Source organism: Microtus ochrogaster, chromosome 5 (assembly GCF_000317375.1).
Source record: "Microtus ochrogaster isolate Prairie Vole_2 chromosome 5, MicOch1.0, whole genome shotgun sequence".
NCBI lineage: Eukaryota > Metazoa > Chordata > Mammalia > Rodentia > Cricetidae > Microtus > Microtus ochrogaster.
This window is the reverse complement of record NC_022012.1, coordinates 23152083-23171123: the sequence shown is the minus strand read 5'-3', so window position 1 is coordinate 23171123 and position 19041 is coordinate 23152083. Positions and strand designations below refer to the sequence as shown.

At 44.6% G+C, this 19041-nt stretch overlaps 1 protein-coding gene across 4 annotated transcripts in view; it reads left to right on the top strand.

Annotated features, from left to right (window-relative positions):
* LOC101998191 (neurotrimin) overlaps window positions 1–7213 on the top strand; it is a 980868-nt gene extending 973655 nt beyond the window's left edge. For 2 of the 4 annotated variants that reach the window (XM_005346981.3, XM_013346274.2), the window contains 2 exons: window positions 753–785; window positions 5378–7213. In XM_005346981.3, coding sequence (XP_005347038.1) covers window positions 753–785; window positions 5378–5478 — 134 coding nt within the window. In that variant the 3' untranslated portion in view covers window positions 5479–7213. The remainder of the gene's footprint in view (window positions 1–752; window positions 786–5377) is intronic. The other 2 variants (XM_026779078.1, XM_026779079.1) reach the window with 1 other exon arrangement.
* The last annotated feature ends 11828 nt before the right edge of the window (window positions 7214–19041 follow it).

Here is a 19041-nt window from a genome sequence, read left to right as displayed (position 1 = left end):
TGAAAGCCCTGCATATTCTTCCGAGAGCATACAGTCAGGAAAATGGGGCTCTTGCACAGTCCAGTCAACAGAGAAGTCTCTCTCTTCATGGATGTATAGGAAGTCCCACAGTTGCAGTGCAAGTACAGATGCCACTGTCCCTGGTGGCCCCAGAGAGAGGGTGTTTCATTAGGCCAGCTTGAAGTCAGATATTAAAGGGCAAGACTCCTCCCCATCTAAGAGCTGGTTCGTCGGAGTTTCTAAAAGACAAGACATCAGTAAAAGCAAGTCAGGCTTCCACATCTTCTGATTAGCAAGGGTACCCATACACAAATTGCTATAGTGTAAATCCTACTGTATCAGCCAACTTTATTCTTAAGACTACAGAATTCAGTGAATTGGGAATAGTCTGATGAGAGTACAGACATCTCTCTGAAGAAGTTTTGACTCGGCAGCTCAGACTCCAAAGGAGTAGGTGTCTCCTAAGATCAAGTGTGTATTTGGGCTTTGCTTCAGTCCACAGTAATTGCCATCCATACTCTTCCTTGCCTCCAGTTCACTTCCAGCTAAAAACAAAACAAGCAAACAAAAAAGGCTGAAGCCCTGGCTGTGAGTGATGGACAGCGGTCAGTATAACCTGAGGCAGGTATGAGGGCCTGGGGAAATCTCTTAGGCCAGTAAGTCTGACTTATTTCCCAGACCATCTGAGGGCAAAGTAAGCACCTGAAGATGCTTTCTGCCTTAACAGTGGCTTATTTTTAATTTTTTTTTAGAAGTGAAAACTACAGCCCTGACCCCTTGGAAAGGTTTGTATATTTACTTCTCAGGCGCTGATGCCTTAGTGGGAATGGGGTATGTAGTTTTCTTCACCTCCTCCTAGACGCCTCCTTCTTTTAGCTCACCCTTCAGCATCCTAGAGGAACCTCTTTCTGACTCTTGAGCAATTTGCCATCAGCCTAGATTAACTCTGTCTCCTCTGATGTCACATCCTGCGTGAGTTGCTCCACTTGCACGAGTTTAACTGGCCTTTATGGTGGCACTAATGAGCACCTGCCCTTTTTCGAAAGAGCTGGATTCTGGGACCCTGGCACTGGGCTTGCCTTTTTTTCCCCCATGAAGCTCTCTCTAATGCATCTGTCTTCTCGGGCCATTGCCTTGCATGCTGCCTTTGCTTATCCTTTTCTCTAACTCAGAGCCAGAAGGAACATGGGGAGAGGGAGGGAGACTTGGGAGGAAAGGGGAGGTTCTTGGGTGAGTCACTGGGACAGGAATAAAAATGTGTCTTATTTGAGGCTTTCATGGCAGCCAGATGTTTCCGATGGATAATTGACACTCATGGCTGTTCTGCGAGACCCTAACTGTCCCAGTAATTAGTCTCTTTAGGCCTCCGCTGCTCTCTAGTGAGATAGTGGCAATAAAGGCATCCAATGTGCAGTGGAGGCGTGGCTGGGTACAGAACAGATGCCTCATCTGAGTGACCGTGTCACCAGACAGATGGCATGAGCTGTCACTTCCCTAGCATCCACTGGGAATGGGCCTTGCTCTTAGCAGGCTGTGACCTATGCCTGCCTGGACCAAAGAGCTTCACCCCATGGCATTCTCTCCTCTGGTGTTTGCTCAGTATTTTCTCAGGGTGGGGCAGGCCAGCCTTCAGCAGTACACAGATGGGTTAGCTATCAACCTTGCCCTTCCCTGAAGATACATGACCTGAGCTGGTGGGAAGCAAATTACATTTGAAAACTGAAGTCAAGGGACCAGAGAAGGCTCTTGAACTCTCTAAAGTAAAGTTTCAACAAATTCCAAAAGAAATAGCAATCCTCAGGCCAGACCTTAGATACCATAATAGATCCCCAGCACTCTTGAATTGCTGGTCCATGAGACTTGGCTTCTTGGTGGAGTTGCTCAGTCCTGGGACCTTTGATGACTTTGTTGGACAGAGTTAGACAAATGGAGGTCAGCGCTCTGTAACAGAAATGGAAACAAAACAGAAGACACACAAGAGAAAGTGGGGTTTTTTGTGTGTGTGTGTGTGCTTGTTTCTTCTATGGTCTGATTTTTTAAAAACAGGTATAATTTTATCAAAAAGGAAAACAGAAGCATGAGGCAAGCGTAGACATGTCAGCATAAGTCAAAGGTCTCTCCTTTAGTCAGCAAACACCGAATACCTGCTATGGTCAATGAGACACACACCCTGCCTTTAGGAAGTCGTAGCACACCAGATGTGATGGTGTGTAGCTATGACTCCAGAACCTGGAATCCTGAGTCAGAAGGATTAAGCCAATTCAGCCAGAGATAGGTAGGGAGATCCTGCCTCAAATCAACAAACATGAAGGGAGGAGGAGGGGAAGAAGCAGTTTTACTTGGTGGTGACACTTAGGAGGAATTGCATGTCTGACAAATAAGGAGAATGGGGGATGTATTTAATAGTAGGATGGATAAGTTACTGACAGAATCAGGGAATACTGCCTGGAGGAAGCCACCGGAGCCCAGAGCAGAAGGTGGAATAATGGAAAGTATTGAGGTAAATGAAGAATGTTTCAGACAAAGGGCTAGAGATTGTGAGCTTGTGAAAGAAAAAAGAATATGTAGGGGGAGTGTCAGCCAGTGTGTGTGTGTGTGTGTTTCTCTATCTATGTGTGAACATGTGCCCCCATGCACTGGACTAAGAATATTTAAGAAAACCTGACAGGAAGACAGCCTAAGGGGGCAGAGAGCTGTGATGGCATACATTCTGCCAAAAAAAAAACCAGATGTTTTTGTTAAGGCTGAAGCACTCAGCTGGAGCAATTTGGAGGTGTGGGAACATCACTCTAAAATGAATGTAGGGGATAAATGTGAGAGGTCCCAGCAGCTGGTGGCAGTGGTAGATGGTGAACTCTGTGACTTGGGAGGTGAGTCACGGCAGGTGTCTCCTCCAGCAGGCATGGAAAGGCCTCTTCCCTTGGGCTGTCTGTCTGTCTCCTGCTCTTTCATACTAAGTCTGAAGACACAGACAGGGTGGAAAGGAGAAAGTGTGTGCATAGGGTAGAGGCAGTCGGCTGTCTGGGCAAGGTAACTCAGGCCTGAATAAGAACAGCGGGAAGTCCCTGTGACTTTTACCAGACAACCAACCCTTCTTCCAAGCAAAGTGATGTGTTCTCAGGCACTGTTCTGTTCTCTACAGCTTGCTGGCTTAAGAGCTGTCCTGGTACTATATCCTGTACAGTTTCCCAATGTAGAACAGAACACGGTGGAGCTCTGGAGTTGGGGGGGGGGTACCAATGTAACTGAACAAGAGCCTCAAGAGAGAGCACCCGACAGAGCTACCAGGCCACCATACAGAGGCTCCATGCTGGACAGAAGGTGTTCAGCCTTACATGGACTTCTTACCTGGGCTTCTGTTGTATTCTGAATAGCTTGTGGCTTCTGCCCTTCAGTTAAGCACGAAAGGAGGGAATGTAGGAGAAAAAGGGCATCCACGTGTTCTCAGTGAACTGGCGTTTTTCTCAAGCTCTTTTGTCCCCAGCTAGCGTCCTGGTCATGGCAGACGGCAGGTAATTGGGCAGAGAGGGTGAGAAATACTGAGGTTGATTAAGGAATGGGTGATAAAGCTGAATACCTGAGTACTCAGAGAACAAAAGAGATAGGAGAGAGAGACAGAGACAGAGAGAGCCACGTGCTATAGTCTGTACCCTGATAGATTCCCAATCGACTAAGTACTCAGGACATTTTTTAAATTATACTGAGCAAGGCGCATGTAGAAATATGGAATGGACCACTCACTTTACCAGGGGAGGGGAATGGAACCTGGCTTTTATGGTATGTAAATAAGATCTCCCAAGGGCCGAAGCGGAAAGAACAGAGCAGTCCAGAGAGGAAAGGCACCCTCAAAGTACAGGAATGTAACCTCTTTCCTTGGGAAGTCAAGGAGTGACATATCTCCCGTGAGAATAAGGAAAGGCATGAAGACAAGGAGTGGCTATAGAGAGGGAGCCTTTTGTGCCACTTTGGATGGAAAACTAGCAGCTAGATTCTAGACTGTGGGAGCACTTGGTGGCTAGTCCTAGGTGACAAGCAATTGAAGGGTAAGTCATCCGTTTTTTATGATTATACTTCATCACCTGTATCCGCAAGAATGCTTTCCAGTTTGTGTCGCCTGGATCACCTCCCATCAGACACAGAGCAGAACAGGGTTCCCTGGACTTTTCAGCATGACAATTTAACATGGCCAAAAAGCTCCCAGTGTGTGACTGCTGTGACCCTGCTGATGTGACATTAACAGCTGCTGACCTCAAAGGACCAAGAAATGTAATCATGTGGGCAGTAGTTAGGTCAGAAATTCTGGGACTTGACAGACTGATACCACGTGCAATCGGGAAGTCTGGTTGAATCTGGTCTGATTTCATCAGAAGAAGTGACCACAGTGCTGAGCTCCCGCGTCAGGAGATCAGGGGCGGTAGTGTTCGGGTGAGGACAGGGACTGAGTATTGTCACTAGTTCTAAATAGCCTTTCAGGGTTCCAGAGCAGATCAGAGCAGGTCCTAGCAGAGGCCATGTCTCTGTTCATTAAGTGTCTAAGGCATCTGCTTTCTGACCATATGTACTATTTCAGAATCATCACTTCCTTTTCATAGCAGTACTTGGACCCAAGAGCCAAAGTAGCCCAGAAGTTTGCCTGTAACAACAGGGAAGCCACTGAGGAGTTTTACCACTTTGGACACTCTCATGTTTGGCAGAGTGTCTCTTGGTAAACCAAGTGAATAAAGAAACTTCCCTCCCAGTAGCCACCCCTGAAGCAGGTGCTACATGCCACTGTCATCCCCAGTTGCATCCTGGTCCACACAGCACATGGTCTTGTTCCTGGAGTCCTTGGCCTCTTTCCCACCTGGTTGAGGTAACACCAGACTTTCACTCAAGTGTCTGACAGGCCCAAACCAGCTCACACAGGCTAGAGAGTGGCCAAGGCCTTCAGGGGGAATCCCAGTACCACCCTGAGAGTGAGAGATTCACATTGTTGTAGGGGAACAGCAGCCAGCAGACAGACTGTCGGGCCCAACAGGTCCTTTCCTGAACAAGCTGTATCGCCTGAAGGTTCTGTAAATGTTTGAGGCAGTCGGATAGCAGGAGAGGATGGGTTATGGGGTGAGTAGCCAGGAGATCAAGGATTTGATGTTAGTGAAGCATGTTATGCCATAGGCAAATGATGATTCGACAGAGCCTTCTCTGTTTGCCAGGGAAGGCTACCTACTGCTTTGCACACTAGGTGTCGATTTGAGAGTCTGGGAGCATTTCTATTGTTAGAACACCAGATGTTCATCCTAGAGGGATGCTCGGTAGAAGTGACACCTGACCAAGGGACTGGTGAGGACTTTTCCCATCTTGCAGCAAGTAGCTCATGGCATATACGTTCTCTCCACAGGCCCCGGTGCTGTCAGTGAAGTGAGCAATGCTTCGTCAAGGAGGGAAGGCTGCATTTGGCTCCTCCCTCTTCTGCTCTTACACCTGCTCCTCAAATTTTGATGCGAGTGTCCCTTCCCTGCCGGGGAGAGCTGCTGCCACTCCATCTCAATGCAACGACAGCACCGAGACACGGCAATGAGTCAGCATCAAACGAAATTCAGAGAATCACGGCCAATGGGACAGAAATTCGAGGGAGGGGAACAAAGAATACCGTGGGAAAGCAAACAAACAAAAAAAAGTTTTAAAAAAGGAAATTTGAAAATTGCCTTGCAGATATTTAGGTACCACTGAGTTTTCTTTCTTTTCCCAAATGGGAAGAAGGCACACCTGGCTTGGACCCACCCACAAGCTGCACTGTGTGACCTCTCTTGTTGCCAGGGTGGGCAAGGGCTCAGCCACTCTGCCCACTAAAGTGCCCCACCATGGAACATTCTGGAGTCGGCCATCCCAAATTCCATCGGTCCGTAGAGACAAGCACAGAGTGAGAAGCAGGGGCCTAGATGTGCCGCGGAGGGCCCTTTGGTGGGCTGCGCCATGGTGGCATGTGTCATGAAGTGTGAAATCAGAAGAAGAAAAAAAAAAAAAACAAAAGACAACAGCAACAAAACAAAAAAAAGAAAGAAAGAAAGAAAAGGAAACAAGACAGCCTGACAGCACCATAATCCCACAAGCGTGACAGTCACGAAATAAATATACCGTTAAGCTTTTGTTTTTCATTTTACCACATGGACATCATGGATAATAAGGGATTCTGATTCATTATTAATTTTATTAATTATATTTTCTGATATGAGTCTAGAACTTAGTGCATAAGCAAGAGACAAAACTAAAAACATACAGGAGAGGGGTGAAGAGAAGAGTGTTTAGTAAGCAAAGCAAATAGTGTACATTTTTACCTAGGTTTACAAACTGGTGGGCCACACACCAGGTTCTAACCACCGGGTGAGGTGGCAAATCCACCAGAAACACATGTGATTTAACAAACACTTCCACCAGCGCTGCAGACTCCTCACTCTGGCATTCCATGCAGACAGTACTATGCTATCTACACACTGCTTAGAAATGGAAGGTTCATCTGCACTCTATCTTGGTTTGTTGGCTATGCTTCTTTTGATGACATATATTATACAGTATATATATATATATATACATATATACATATATTTTTTTTTTGTTAGAGTTCTAGCCATTTTGTTTCTCAGCAGGGTCCTTTCTCAGACATTACTGCATGCTGTATATGGCGTTAGCTGTGTGTTGATCTTCTAAAAGATGATAGAGTTTACTGGTAATTGTGTAATCAGCTCCTTCCTTTTTTTTCTTGGGTTATTTACACGTCAGAGACATTTCTCAGAAGCGGAAAGGACACCAGAAACCATAACTAATATCAGGCGCAGCATCTTTCCAGGTGTGGCTCTCTGAGGCAGAGGCCGCCAGCTTGGCTTCTCCATCACACCTCGGGGCATTAACGGACAGCAAGCAAACTGGACCATCTAAACCAACAGTCAGTAATACCTTGCTTTAGCCCATTGCGGGAATCCCTGATGCCTTTGTGACTACTGGAGAACTTAATCCTCTTGGTTTATTTTATTTAACTTTCCACCTTCGTGCGAGTGTGTATGAAAGAGAAGAAAAATGCAGTTTTTAGGTAACCATTTTTTTTCCTTCCCCGAAGTCTGGGGACCAGAGAGGCCTCGGGGAGGGGTCCTGATGTGATGAGGGAAAGTGGGATTGGGGGATAGGGGAGGGATGGGTTGTCTCTGACTTGACATTAAAAAGTGTTCCATGTCCCTCTTCACTTGGTCTGATACCTCATTCTGTAATTGGGGGCAGGGCGTGAATTTGCCTGGCTGGCCTAAGAATGGAGGTGGGGGTACTGCGCCTGGGAGGGGAAGGAGCTTGCCTTCGCTAGTGCTCTGTTAATAGACAGTGGGGTTTGAGACTTCCTGCATCCTCCCTGTGGATGCAAGGAGAACCAAAATTTTGTGGGGACCTTGTCTTCAATACCTACAGAGAGTCTTGTAGAAAGCTACCACGATGCTGCTGCTCTTCAGTTTCCTTATGGGTCAGATGGTCAAGGCCAGTCAAGGCTGCTAGTTCCATTGATTTCATCATGGTGTGTATTAAATTGTCACGGCCACCCTCGACCTGCAAGGATGATGCGACCACCGGAGCTCTTCTCACTGCAGTTTTTTCCAGACCTTTTACAATTCTCTCATTTTCTTCCCCTCTTTCCTTGACCTCTCCCCTCGGGCAAACCTCTCCAATGCGCTCCACAGCTCGTTAAGAGCCAGAAAAATCAGGTGCGATGTTGAAGCGCCCATTCTAAAATCCCATTCTTCCTTTTATTTTCATTTTAAACCATCCACTTTGGTCGTGGCCCTCACTTTAAACCGTCCACTTTGGTCGTGGTCCTATTACCCCCACTCTCCCTTCTTCTACCAGTGAGAGCGGAAAACCTGCTTTTTGTCGCGGATCCCCAATCTTTACCTTGAGGATTATCTGGTGCACCCCTGACTGCAGCAAGTTCTGGGCTCCAAGGAGAGAGGTTTGGAGGTTCCCCATACGGGCCACCAACTGTCACGGCCACCCTCGACACACAAGGATGACGCGACCACCGGAGTTCTTCTCACTGCAGTTTTATTCCAGGACTTTTTACACTTCTCTCTCTCTTCCCCTCTCTTCTCCTTTCTCTCTGGGCAAACCTCTCTCTTCTCTCCTCTCTCTCCTTCCTCTCTCTTTGACCTCTCTCTTCCTCTCTCCTCAGGCAAACCTCTCCCAGCCCTTAAGTAGACATGGGCTGCCAATCCCGGATTGCCAGTGGGCACTGCCCATAGGTTCACGCATATGCAAGCAGCTGATGATCATTGCGTGATCATAGCATAGGTCAGGCCTTAGCCATCTCGGGAGTTGATTATACATCTCCATCAGGTGTGATTCCATGCAGTTCGCTACATTAAATAACCCCAAATCTCATGAATCAACATTCTGAGAACTGACTGCCTTCCATGTCTGCCATCACCACCCCAAACCTCACTTACACCCATAAATTAATAGGAAAAAATATTTTAATGTAACAGGATTTGAATAATTCTAAGGCCGATTCTGGAAATGAAACCCATAGAAGATTGTGAGTCAGGAATGAAGCATTGGCCTGAAAAGTCAGGAATCACTGCCCTTGTGACCTCAGGCGTCAGCTTTGCCTTCAAGGAGTGCTGGCATTTCCAGCTGCCACTAATAACACTGACGTGGAATCATTGACTTCACCTCTCTCTGTCCCCTTTTGCCCTCACACCTCAACTACATCCCTTAAGGGTAACTTTGGGACCAGACAACTCAATAGTGTGGGCAACGGTCTGGCTAAGTCTCATAGACTCGATTGCATTAGTATTGCCCCTACCCCGTGTCCCAGAACCACTTGAAAAGAGGGGGCCTTATATTTTCTTAGGATGTGAAATATAAGTGGAAAGGCATGACAACAATTAAAAGCAGAGAAAGATTTTTCAGCTGCAGCAGGTGAGTAGAGCGGGGCTTATTTCCAGATTGTGCCCTTCTGGAACCGAAAAAGTATAGGGATTTGATCCCCAGAGTCTGGAGCTATTAATTCATATAGGAAAGAATTTTAGAGGTTGGCCCAGAAACACAAACCCATTGCTTTCTGAATTATAGGGGGGAGAAAAATGGAAATGTTAAGTGAGATTCTTCTATCCTCCCATGCTTCTGTCCACACTGGTGGGTTTATCTTACAGACCACAGTTCACCGGAATCACATAGAGAAAGTACGGGTGACTTTCTTGATTCTACAGTGGAAGCCAGAAACCCTCCTGAAGAGGTTATTTCAGAACAGCTGCCAAGATACACTACCCAAACTTCTTGGACCGAGATAAGAGAACATGACTCCCAACTCTGTTGGAATAGGAGGTTTCTCTTTCAAATATACACCTGCTAGATGTCTATGAATTGCTACCATAATACTAGCTGATATTACTAATATCCTTGTCACTACTCATGCCTCAGATCAACCTATGACTATTGTGCCCTGAGTTAATGCCAACCAGAGCCAACTATAAGGTAACATTGATGAGTAAGACTTGGTCCTATCACTGTCAATCCATGCTCCTTTTGCCTGTAGATCTTCAGTGATCAGGTTATGGAAGAGCATGCTCTTGGGGGACCATTTCCCCATGGCTGATGGGTTATCCAATCAGGAGATGTCCCTACTGTATTTTAGAAGTGAAAGTTGCTTCTCTGGGTGGCAGATCCATGAGCCCCAAATTCCTTGGGAAACTCAAAGTAAATGTCATTCTCCTTCCTCAGCATTCAAGTCAATCTAGGATTCATCACAAGGGGAGGCAGGAGCTGATACAAGCTCATAGGGGAAACCCTTGGGCCTTCCTTTATTGGAAAAAAAAAAAATGTGCTTGAAGTGTTTATTAGAATCTGTGGTAACAGTCATCCAGAACAGAGCCTGGGGTGAGTTTTTTCTTCATAACAAATGGAACATAAATTCAGTAATACTGGACCACTTTTATAACTCAGAAATGAGTCACCATCCTCCTTAAGGACCACTCCATCCACATCAACATTAGGATGCCCCATAGGAGAATTGTCATCAGAATCTGGCAAACAGCTATGCCATGGCAGCATCTATGATTGCAAAGAGGAAAGCTGTAGAGGAACAAGCCCTAAACATTTTCACTAAACATTCCTATCAACTCTGTTCACCATTCAACAGAACACCTGTTGTCATCTAGACACACAGTTTTGCCATATCTTTCCATCCCCCGTAAATGAGTCTCCCCCACACATACATACTCTACACAGTGGGTCTGAATGTCTTTCTTGAAACATAGTGACTGCTCATTCAAGGTCCGTCCTCTGACCAGTAGACAGAACTAACTGGTAGCTATGTTCACGGTTAGTTGACGCACGAGTGGTCACACCATGTGCTGTGGCTGGTGATGACGAATGCCACCTACTGTTCTTCAAGCTGGAGCTAACTGAGCGGATGAATTAACATAGCAATCTGATTGAGTGTTGGGCGCCTTTCACTGGCCTCTCTCATCTTTATCTTCTATTTTCTGGACCTTGAGTTTAGATGAGAAGACCGCGGACCTATCAATCACAAGAACCTATGGTGTAGATATGTTGGATTAAAACGTATACAGTGTGAGTTCAGCAAAACATGGATGATTTTCTATGAGCTGCTTGTCATTAAAACAGAAAACCATATGCAAAGGGAGGGTTGTGGAAAACTAGCCGTCTTTGCTCAGGCAGAACCACAATGCCAGATAGCAAGTACTATTGGCCAAATGCATCTGTGCACACCAGTCATTTACCTTCAGCAGGCAATCAGCTTAAAGCAATTGACATCAGTAGTGTCTGATGAGGGGAATAACACTGTTTCTTTTCAACATACAGTTTTTAAAATTCTAAGCCAAATGCCAGAGTTAATTTAACTCAGACCTTGTTTATTGGTAATTGATTGTGTGGTTAGTATTTCCTTTGTTATTTCTTGGCTACCCAATCAAACCACTCGAGGCATTAGATCTTTCTTCTCTCTATTCTTAATTCAAACATTATTTCCACAAGCACTTGACTTCATCCTCCTGTAAGGAAATAAATGCAAATTAATATCTTGTGATTTGTGAAGAAGAACTCTCTAAATCGCTGCATTTGTCCAGTGCAGCGTCATGAGTTTCCATCATGCCCATAGCCTGTGATTAGAACCTTGGCAGAAAAGACCCTCTTATTCCCTGAGCCCGAGCTGAGATCAGTTCTTCCAGTTTAAGTCTGAGGCATTCTCATCCGTCAGCCTTTATGAAGATGACCTGGTTTGGCTTTAGTTTTTGAATGCTGACTTTATTCCCATGCAAGCTTGCAAAATTACTTGAATAATTTCTTCTGGCATATGGTGAAAGTACATGAGTTCATCTCTATAATTTGGAGGTTGTTGTTTTTTTTTAATGAATATCCCTCTACCATATATCTGATTAAAGTTTTCTAGAGTGCCCATAGTACTTACCGTGTTCCAGGGACTTTTTTGAATTGGGATTTCTGTGTATCAGTGCCGCATTTTGAATACAAAATTGAGTTGCTAATATGTAGAACTAGGCTCTAGTCCAGATCCATCACTAGTTTATTGGGTTCCTTTTTCTTATCTTTTATATGAAATGCTGTTACCGTTATAAGATATTTCTCTATCTAGCTTTAAAATGCAATATTATTAAATGACTTTGGGTTTTTATAAGATTTCTGCAAGACTGGATTCTGAAAAGCCACATTTAAAAACCATGCAGATGGAGGGTGTGAATCTGGGAAAATGCTACAACCAATGCGCTGTCTTTGCCTTTAGGATGGCTCCCGAGAAGAGAAAACACATAATCATAGCGGCTATTCTGCAGACACTTGAAGAGGTTCCTTAAGGAGAAGTTAGGAGCTAGATCCTGCAGTATTCAGGAAGGAGCATTGCTTAACAACAGAGAGGGGATCTTCCTGAAACAAGGAATGGTGTTAGTCCAAAACTGCCCTCAACAAGATGCAAGGAAAGACAAGAGAAAACAAACTGCAGGGTTCCTTAGGCCTGGGAGGTAAGACTCTGGGATAAGGAGCATTTGTGATGCTAATGCTGCCGATAGGGCCAGGGTGGGGGTGGGGGTTGCAGAGACTTAATGGCTTACTTCTTCAAAAGTTATGACGACTTTTATTCTCATTCCTCATATTTGGAACAAAAGGAAATAGGAATGAAAGGAGGGACCTCCAGAAAAGGTTTCAAGGATGACATCTCAATACTGAGACAACTGTTGTGTCCCATGGCCCAGGAATGCGTGCACAGGTTACATTTGGTGTTTGCATATTGGTGGCTCAGTTTGAAATGGAAGCAAAACAAGTAGACAAAAGTTACTTCTGACATCTGAAATCCCTGGGGTCCTTCCTGTGTTCTTCCACACTTGACACCCATTTCCCTAGATCATAAATATCCCCACCTGAAACCACATCTACACCATTGTGGGCACCGGTTCTGTGGAGGCTGGTGAGAAGTACCTGCTCACATTTGACTGGCCCTTTTTGGCAGCAGGGCGTAAGGATGGATTGGTGCCTCCCACACCCACACCTTTTGTTCGACTTGATTTTGCTCTATAGAATCCAAAGAGACAGCAAAGTAAAGCAAAAAAAAAAAAAAAACAACAACAACAACAAAAAAACCCAACAAACAACAACAACAAACAAAAAAACAACAAACAAAAAAACCACACAATGCTCACAATGCTTTGTCTAATGTCTGGTGATTTATGAGCTACTTCAGACTCACCACAAACCTCATGTTAAGAGCCCTTACTGTACAGGGGCTGGGGGAGCTTACTCAATGCTTGTGAAAACCTGATTTTGAGAGTCCAGGAAAATTTGAGGGAAAAAGCTTGACATGGTTGGGAGCATCTGTAACTTCAGGACTGATGTGGATAGAGGAGACCAGACTAATCTCAGGTACATACTCCCCAGGAAGTTGAGCTGAGGTCTGAAACAATAAACTCCATAAGAGATCCTTTCTCAAGAAAATAGGTGGAGAAGCAATTGAACCATTTGTTTCTATGAGTCAACTTAGGTGGTGAGTGTACTACCCACAAGTACCCATGCATCATGTCCCCCAGAGAGAGAGAGAGAGAGAGAGAGAGAGAGAGAGAGAGAGAGAGAGAGAGAGAGAGAGAGAAGAGAAGAGAAAGCTCTTACTGTGCATTCATACCCCGGATGTGTCTAATAGATTACTCTAATTTCCCAAATACATACAGCAAAAAAAAAGTGTTCAACATGCTTTGATTTGTAAATAATATTCAGCAAGCAGGGTGTCCTTCCCAATCAGTCAGGAACTTATGTGTGGGCCAGAATTTCAACACTGAGAAATCAAGCCTGCAGTATTCTAACACTTAGGTTCTATTCTCAAAACCCTTTTTGCTGACTGGCTCTTCTCTGTAATGTTTCTAAATCTGACAATCACACCAGTTTTGATCAAACCAAATGTATTTGTAGCTTTAGTTATGATAACTACTGGACCTGCCTGTGAGCCAAACAGCTCATAACCCACATGGAGTCAAGGAAATCAAATCAGCATTGCTTTTGCTCTGTCTATTATGTCAGGCATTTGATTTAATAAACCATAACTCATCCTACACTTTGAAATACTGGGGTCCGGGATGGGGTGAGGGGGTGACTACTTCATACTTCTCACTCTATTTCCTTACTTGCATTCTCCCTCCCAGTGTGAAGCAAACCCTATCTGCTAAGCCAAGGCTAACACAGTGTGCAAGCAAGAGGGTCAGACAAACTCTACACCCAATCTTAGCTCTGAACGAGGAAATCAATATTCCACGGTGTAATTCCCTAGTCAGAAGTAATTTCCCACCTGAACAACAGCATGAGGGCAGTACATTCATTACAGGCTTGTTGCCGCCCCTGGCAGGGACTTCAACACTCCTAGCTCACAAATCCTGCAGATACTTTGTCCCGTGGCCCCACTTTCACTAGTGGATATCCTCTGTCCACGCACGGAATGAAAGGCTCGTGCTTCCAAACACCGGGGTGCTAACAGCATTTACATTATTAACCCATCATTCCTTGATGGTAAAACTATTTCAGTAGGAATCAATTAGATGCAAACTGACAGCATATGGTGGAGTGAGCCTCAGAGACGATCTGGAGTTGGTAAATATACATACATAGCGAAGTTCTGCCATGCCCGGAACTATCAATGAGAAAGTCTCTCTCTAGCTACATAGCTCAGGAACCTAGCTCAGCGATGTCTCACATTTTCTCCACAGTTCCCCCATATCCGCTCTTCTCTGTATCTCTCTCTAACAGCACAGCCACCGCCCCCCCACGCACTAATAACTAAGGAAGCCAGTGTCTAACAACACATTTGAGAAGCAGCTGCTTTGCATCACAGAACTGCTTCATATCCTTGTTTACAGGGTGCATTTGAAGAGTGAGACCTTGACCCGGAAGAAGGAGGCAAATTGACTGGACTGTCTCTGGGGGTGCCCCTTTTCTATACCTTGAGTGAGATTTAAAAAACGGCGAAGTAGAACACACCCAAATCTTTGAATCACTTATTGATTTACCAACTGCTGAATAACCCAGTTTAGTCACATAAACAGGACAACTACCATAGAATTCCTAGAATCAATTGTGTCAAGTGTTCCTTGAAGGACAAGACTGGGTCATTTTAAATCCCCACTGCCCAGTGGCCAGTGCTTTCTGGTACAAAAGCTGGTGAAAAGGCTCTGTTCAAATACTTACACACCAGGACTTGAAAACATGACATTGAAACATCAGAATTCCATTGAGAATTAAAACTGGAATTTAATAGATTTCTGTTGTTACCAACATTTGAGTCGAGGTAAAGACTTTTGTTAAGTACAAATATTTTTCTGAATCATTTTATCTTCTTTATGATGCATTTGTCCCTCGGGGGCACCAGAAACCATCGGAGAAATTAAAGATTCAAGAATCTGTGTTCGTGAGGGGGAAATGAATTATAGGTGGGACTTTGGTGTGAAACCACACTAACCTCCTCCCCATTATTTATTGAGGCCCCAGGATATCCAGTCACTGTTCTAGATGCTGATGATTAAGCGGTAAGCCAAATCAAAAACACTTCCTGCTAGCAGGAAGTTTCCAAGTTAGCAGAGGGGAAATCAATAACAGAATTGCGGCCCACACAGAGAATGAATGCTCTGTGTGCATGCTGGGTTATGAACACCTGCCACACAGGAAGCCCATCTAGGGAGCCGGGCAGGGTTCCTGAGGAGACCTGCACTCATCTACCAAGGATGAAAGTAAGGTAACTGTATCAGTGCGTTTCCGAGCTAATGACTTAGCAACCAGAACACAGAGGCCCTGGAGTGGGAAAAATGCCTGACCTAGGAGAATATTTTTTCCCTGACATTTCCCTCCCTCTGAATCTCATCTGGACTCTTTTGTGGATAGGGAAATCTCTAACATCTACTTGAATCCAAACTGTTATAACTACTATTTATTCTAAACACACAATAATGTTCTGCAAAGATCTCATGAAGTCCAAGTTTTAGGCTCGCCTTAAGACTGAGTGCAGTAACGAGTAATAGGAGATACCTATTCAGTAAGTATCATCAGGGTGAGGAGTGTGATCTTGAAACAAGTTTCCCTCATGATCTCCTGAAGCAAATAAACCAAGCAACAAGGAATGTACCTCACTGGTATAACACATGCTTATGTGTCTGGTCTTGGATTCAACTCCCAGCACGAGAGAATAATACAACATAAATCCCAAACAGAACAGGCAGTCCCTCTCATTTTCTTTGTCTTCACAAACCTTCACTTCATCTTTGATATCTCCTGCAGTAGGTACACACAATGCTATCTCTTCCCCTCTGGACCATATGTTCACTTGTCTTCAATTTCACTGCATCCTCCATGCAGGCTGTACTACTGTTTTCCCTACCTAGACTAGCCTGAACCTATTCTCCAATCCTCTGATACCACTCTTCCTTAGCGATGTTCATATAACAATGCTGTGCTGGTATCAAAACAGGAAATAAACAATACAAGCTCCATTGCTCTGTGGTCCACTGTCAACACTGACCGGTTTGGAGAAACTGAAACTGCCAACTCCTTCTTGGAGAGCTGCTTTTTTGATCCTAATTTGCACATGAGGAAGATCAGATATCAGTGCATATGCGAATCTCTTGGGGTAAAGAGAGTTTTTATTTATTTTTTATTAAATATCTATTTATTTATTATGTATTCAATATTCTGTCTGTGTGTATGCCTGCAGGCCAGATGAGGGCACCAGACCTCATTACAGATGGTTGTGAGCCACCATGTGGTTGCTGGGAATTGAACTCAGGACCTTTGGAAGAGCAGGCAATGCTCTTATCCTCTGAGCCATCTCTCCAGCCCAAGAGAGTTTTTATTAAGGTGGTCAATGAGCCCACAGCTTAGTCCATTGCTACCTTCTACATTTTTCAATCATGTCTAGCATGGACATTTTTCACTTAAAAGTCTTCAAGGCTTGATGTGCCTCGGGCTCAGTAGGGTCCCTTGGTTGAATTAGCAGCACTTCCCCCGCATTTTACAGTTGGCAAGTTTTTGAGCTGGTAAGCCGTCATGTTTGTTAAGCAGCTGGATGAAGACAGTTCAGGGAGTCACTCTGGATATTTACTTCTGCTTTAGACCTTATGTCCAAGAGAACAACGTAAGCATAATACACGGAACAGCATGAAGTAGAAGCTAACAACTAGTTAGGCGCCCACCATCTTTGAACAGCGCTATTAGTTTTATTTTAACTTATATAACAAAAGGAAAGTCGGGTGAATGCATTCAGATAGCTAATGCTTCTTTATTTAATATCTGCTGGTAATTATGAAAACATTAGTCCATAAAATGTTTGTGCCAAACTCTCTTGGGAAATATTTCAAGGTATTCGGAATTATTCAACTTGTCCCATCTTCTATCACTCTGGTTCAAAGTAGATGTTCCTGATTTCTGTCATCCTTAGTATTCTTCTCTGTGAGGCATGTTCTTCAAAAACAGTTCCGTGTTTTCTCATGTTAGAGAGGTAAAGAGTCTCTACCAGGTAGATAAGTCCCTGGCCTTGTCATATTTTACTTATTATATGCATAGGTGACAGACATTAAGGGATTCTCTGCACCACCACCAAAAAGAGCAGGATGTCTGCTTGTACGACTGTGCCCTAATAACAGCGTTCAGTTATTTGTCCTTCTATGTCTTTGCAACTTATAAAGAGGTTTCACATATTCCTTCTCATTTGATTTGATTAAAGACTCCCCAGGACTTCAGAGACAGTGACATCCACTCTCCACATTTTCTTAACTGTTTTCTTCTCCGAATACCCTCTGGGTTTTGAAATGCCAGCATCAAAAAAGCCCAAAGTCATATATTAGCCTAGAGGTACAAGAATTTGGGGAAAACCGGGAAGTGCTGGTGCATGCCTTTAATCCCAGAACTCAGGAAGGAGGCAGAGGCAAGAGGATCTCTATGAGTTTGAGGCCAGCCTGGTCTACAGGGTATGTTCCAGGACAGGGACCAAAGCTCCAAAGAGAAATCCTGTCTCAAAAATAACAAAGCAAACAAACAAAAACACAAAAAAAGAACCTTGGGAAATCCTTGAGGTGCTTACACCACTGGTAACAAGTCAGCCAACATAGACCAGGTCTTACTAATAGTCTAAAATTAGGGTTATCTGGTAGAGAAAGACCAAGGTAGAGAAAATCAATGGTGCATGTATGTGCATGTGTGGTAACCCACCATGAATGTTCCCATGTTCCACACCTGCGTACACATCCCATGTATGCTGTAATATCTGGAAGGTCGAATAGTCCAGCACACTTTGGTGCTGACTGGGTTTTCTGCCTTGGCCTTACACACCCATCTATAGGGGCTGCTGTTGTCACTGTTATATGTCGAGAGTGCACCACAGGAACTGTAGCTTGCAGAGATAATATGGCTTACGCTGGATCCCTGCAGCTCTTCTAATAACATAGATGCTGAGATTCACTTGCCGTCTGACTCTCACCCTGATGTGTCACGCTAACTGAGAGGATTTGGGGAACCTTTAGCTTTGGAAAATTCCATAGACAACCATGCTGATCTCTAGGGAACTAAACCTAAGAGTTTATATATTGCACAGATTGTACCCTGCCTGTTTTTATCTTCTACTGACTTGAAAGCACATCTGAAGATTCTGCTCTCCAGGAAGATGGATTTCCTAAGACTTCCCGATGGACCAGATAGTGCCAGGGCTAGGAGTATATCCTAAATACATCATCTGCTGTTATCCTTGCTCTTCTGCGCAATGTCAGATACCTAAGACCTATTGATACAGCGTGGACACCAGCCCTTTATGTTAAACACATTAGTGGCCCAGTCAGTAAACCAAACCCTAATGCCAGAGACTGAAGAAACCTCAGGAGTTTCCAGCCCCTGGGAGGTTTTCCACTCAATTCCATTTAAATTCACGAGGCTTCCAGCCTTCTGGAAGCTCTGGGGTTGCTGCTAAGGCGAAAAACAGAGGTTGTTGCTAAGCAAAAGAAGCTCAGGGTGGCAACCGACAGAAGAAAAACAGCACCTGGTTAAACTGAGATTGACATAAGAGCCCTCCAGGCTCTCAGACGCCTTTGTCCAGGTTACAGCTCCTATACGGAAAAAGCAGTGAGCAACAGACAATCGTGCGAAGTGCATGTTCCCATCAGTGCTGGGTAGGATGGGGAGGATAGCAAACTACTCAGGCCAGCAAGTGTTCTCCATGTCTTGAGCTACGAGAACATTCTCAGAAGAGCTTGTGTACCAACAATGCTCATCCTCTATTGGAAAATGGCTGCCTGTTATGGATGCAGCACCACTCCTTTCTATCCCCATTGTCCTCTCCACAGTTTAAGGAAACTGCGGAGGAAAGAGTTTGTCCCTTATGGGGGGGGGGGAGATCTGCAGACCCTGACTGATATGAGCAGCAAGCCTAAGATGCAGTAAACAGGCAGGTTTGAACTCCAGGCACACAAAACAACCAGCCAGCAGCTTCAGCTTCCTCTAGGAAGTTCACAGCATGCTCACCACTGCGATGGGTATAGTAAGAGA